The sequence below is a fragment of the Lactuca virosa genome, chromosome 5 (assembly GCF_052849685.1).
Source record: "Lactuca virosa cultivar CGN04683 chromosome 5, Lactuca_virosa_CGN04683_v6, whole genome shotgun sequence".
NCBI classification, from domain to species: Eukaryota; Viridiplantae; Streptophyta; class Magnoliopsida; order Asterales; family Asteraceae; genus Lactuca; species Lactuca virosa.
In genome coordinates, this window is record NC_136430.1 from 370,265,568 (window position 1) to 370,269,608 (window position 4,041).

The following is a 4,041-nucleotide window of genomic DNA, read 5'->3' on the forward strand; positions in this document are numbered from 1 at the left end:
GTACATAAAAATGAGGTTTTTTTTATGATTACTTATGAATATCATGGTATAAGAAATATGTATATATGCACTTGAAAAAATATGGATATATGTACCTAAAACGTTGATTTTTTTGGTTAAAAAAATTATAGTTTTTTTTTAATAATCTATTTTTTTTAAAATTTATTGATTTTTAAAAATTTACTGTTTTTAAAAAAATTGCAGTTTTTTTAAAAAAAATATTTTTTGTTCAGTTTTTTTTAAAAATTCATATTTTCTAAAAAAAGACTTTGAAAAATCTACATATTTCTAAAATTTTGAACTTTTTTTTTAATCCAAAAATTTGATTTGTTATTTTAATATTTCGATATTTTTATTAATATTTCCAATAACACAAAAAATCAAACAGTAAATATGATTGGTTTGATGACGATCATGCTAATTAGTTAATTTTAATCTAACGGTCCACTTGTAATTCTCGGTTTCTCGGAAAACTATGAGTTCTCAACGGATCTCAATATATATATATATATATATATATATATATATATATATATATATATATATATATATATATATATATATATATATATATATATATATATATATATATATATATATATATATATATATATATATATATATATATCGACTTTTGATGCAAGACTTCACTTTTGTTGCAAGCTCCACTTTGGCTATTAATATATTAAGCATCTGAAGGTTTTTCTATATGACTCGCTCTCGTTTCAAACAAGCAAATCAGGTCATCAGGTCATGCTTTCAACAGAAAAACAAAGGTATTGGTATAGCTGTTTCTCTTTCTTTCTTTCACTTTCTTTGTATTTATTTATGTATCTCCATTTCTTTCTTTCTTTCACTCTCTTTTTATTTATTTATGTATCTCCATGTGTGTTTATTATTAAGTGGAGAAAACTTTATGTTTATACTTGTAAAAGGTTTTGATGGAGTCGATTATCGCCTAGGAAACAATGCCCTAATCTACGATCGTGTCATATGCACAGGGATAGTAGTATATGCATATAGATAAATTCATGGAAGTATTATTATTGTAGGAAGTCATAGTTTTTTTTTTTTTTGTTGAAACGGTAAAAAACCACTAACCGCATAATATATGTATATTATACACAGAAAAAATAACCTCAATATATTTAAATCCAAAGAATGTATTACTATGCAAGAAAAAAGATAGACTAACAATCTAGGAAAATGGATCACTCCTGGTTTTGGATCCGCAAGACCGCAACTAATAAGAAACCCACAAGAACCCAAGATAATTAACTAAAAACCGCTAACCGCATATCATAAGAAAAACCTTCATGTTTGAACCCCTAGAATAGTTAGGCATGACAGCAGATATAACTATTAAACGACACAACACATCTTACATTCTAGACAATAATAATGCATATATCATACAACTTCAAAAAAAATTATCATATATACAATGAAATTCTAATCTAGCTAACCCCTGACATAAGAAAGAAAAAAACAAAATGTATGTGCTTGCATGGTTAATTTAAATTAGTTTGTTAAATTGTTAATACATTTTTTTATAAATAGCTAATAAGTCAATACATATCAAATAATGAATTATGTTACCTTAATCAGGTTATTAATTAGGTTCTTTTTACGTATGGCTGGCAAAATTTTTATTAAAACAAACAAAGAGCTACAAGGTACAAATACAAAGAGAAAAAATAAACATAAAAACATGAGACTAAAAATCAGAAATTTAAAGACAATTGATTTTACTATAATTTAGTTAAGTTTCTAGAAAGTCTACTTTCAAAATCAAAGTTTAAAGCTTATATTTTAATTTGATAATCAAACAATGAATTATGTTAAGAAATCTTTTTTTTTACTATGGCTGATAGTTGATTTTTATTTGATAAGCAAGTCTCTTATTTGTTGAAAAAACGGGTATTCTTTGTAAAGAAAAAAAAAATCAAATGAGATGGAGATGTCCGGAAGTGAAGATGTAAGAGTTGAAATACCGCAAGGTAATCAACCGGAACCAGTCGACAAGATTAACATCCACGACGTTGCCCGGGAGTGGGAAGGCTGCTTTGAAGACAATGACAACACCCAACATTCAGAACGCAAACGACAAATGCAAAAAGTACATCCATTGCTCTTAAAAGGCGAAAAAGGTGAAAGAAACCGCCATTGTTATGAGCCAGCAGTGGTTTCACTTGGCCCTTACCACCATAACCGAGACGACTTCTCCGCAGCCAACGAATACAAGCTTGTAACTCTCGAGGAATATCGTTTGAGCTGTGGAACTCAAAATAATTCCATGGATTCGTTATACTTATACAACAAGGTGTTCGAGGTGATACACGATGCTAGAAAGTGTTATATCCATGGTTCTACAGATGAATATAATGACGAGCAGTTTAATCGCATGATGTTGCTTGATGGTTGCTTCATTTTGTTCTTTATAGAATGTGTTGCTAGCCAGAACACTATGTTGATGCTAAATAACGAGTATTTAGGCGCATTGGGCTTTGCGCATATATCTCGTGATATTCTGTTGCTCGAGAACCAAATCCCATTTATAGTACTCCAAGTTTTGTTGGATTTGCGATTCCCAGAAGATAGAGGCGAAAGGATCTTAAATTGGTTTTTTAACTACTTGAACTATGGTGAAATCATCGGTAAGGAAGAAAATGTGCTTGAAAAGAAGCAACCTCTTCATCTTCTCGAGCTTTACAGGTCCTATTTCATCTCGCTTTCCTCGTGTTTTGCTCATGTTCAATCGAGTAATTCGAGCATGTGGCATTGGAGAGAAAACTTGGACATTGATACTAATGAAAAATGGAATTATGTAAAGCGAAATCGATCTTTTGCGTCAGTTACGGAACTGAAAGCTAAAGGGATTTTCTTGAAATGTACTAAGGTCGATGACGAGTCTTCAAATGGAGACATCAAGTTTCACTCACATTATTGTTATGGTGAGCTTGAGCTTGTTAGTCGAGCGGTGTACTCGAATTCAAAAGCTATTTACTTGAACATGATCGCTTACGAGATGTGCCCACATAATCCTAATGACTTTCGAGTTTCGACTTATATTCGTGTAATGAAATCACTGGTTATTCGGCCTGATGACGTGAAGGAGTTACGAGACAACAACATATTGCTTCATAGTCTTGGTCGAGATGAAGATGTGGTGAAGGTGTACGATGAGATTGATGCACCCGCGGTTAATGTCCACATGTTTAACCAGCTCCGACGAGGAATTGAGAAGCACTGTAATAACAAGTATAAGACGTGGGCGGCGGAGTTGATTAACATCTACTTTAGCAGTCCATGGAAGACAATGGCTTTATTGGTCGCTACTGCTATTCTAATCACTAGTTTTCTACAGACTTACTTCACCATCTGGCCAGATGACTAATGACTACAGCCGGGATATTGTCAAGCTTATGAGATGATGCCTACAGTATTCTATTTAAGCCATTTGTTGTACCTGCTTGATCCGGAGGTGTTCATGTTACACGAAGTGGAGGAGCTAGTGTGTATGGAATGGGGTCCATGCACTCCACTTGGTTGTGCCAAATATATATGTTTTTTTTAAGTCAATAATCCCTTATTGATATTACTAGGCACCCACTTCACTGATTTTAAACTTTCATGAGTTTCATCACAACCATATCTTGTCTCTTCTGTGCTACGTATTTGGTTTTGCAAGAAAGATTCAAAACCAACTCATGAAATGGAATTGGATCCCTACTAAATAAAAAGAAAGAATCATGAAAATTTATTAGTTAATAATTTGACAGTGATTGTGTTTTTACTTAGTTTTATGAATTGCTTAGTGTTAATATTGATAGTTTTTATTAGTTTCGACTTTTATGCTAGCAATTGGTCCTTTGTTTATTTTATCAGTTTGTGTTGTGTAAACTGCTTTTATGTTTAATAATCTGTATATATATTTAGTTTATATTTTGTAAACTGTTTTTATAGACTATAAACAAATTTACTTTAAGTTTAACAATTTCGGAAATGGAACAACCAACATGTTAGATTTTTTTGATAATG

The 4,041-nt window shown here is 31.3% G+C and overlaps 1 protein-coding gene across 1 annotated transcript; it reads left to right on the top strand.

The window, feature by feature from the left end:
- Positions 1-661: 661 nt before the first annotated feature.
- Positions 662-3,796, top strand: LOC145117341 (UPF0481 protein At3g47200-like). The gene is made up of 2 exons (XM_079053638.1): positions 662-776; positions 1,936-3,796. Exons 1-2 carry the CDS (start codon positions 754-756, stop codon positions 3,395-3,397), a joined length of 1,485 nt encoding a protein of 494 aa, XP_078909764.1. The 5' UTR covers positions 662-753; the 3' UTR covers positions 3,398-3,796.
- Positions 3,797-4,041: the final 245 nt, after the last annotated feature.

Coding starts and splice junctions, on each gene's coding strand:
- LOC145117341 (XM_079053638.1), top strand. CDS start 754: ATGCTTTCAACAGAAAAACAAAG. Junction 777..1,935: donor CTTTCAACAGAAAAACAAAG/GTATTGGTATAG, acceptor TTCTTTGTAAAG/AAAAAAAAAATCAAATGAGA.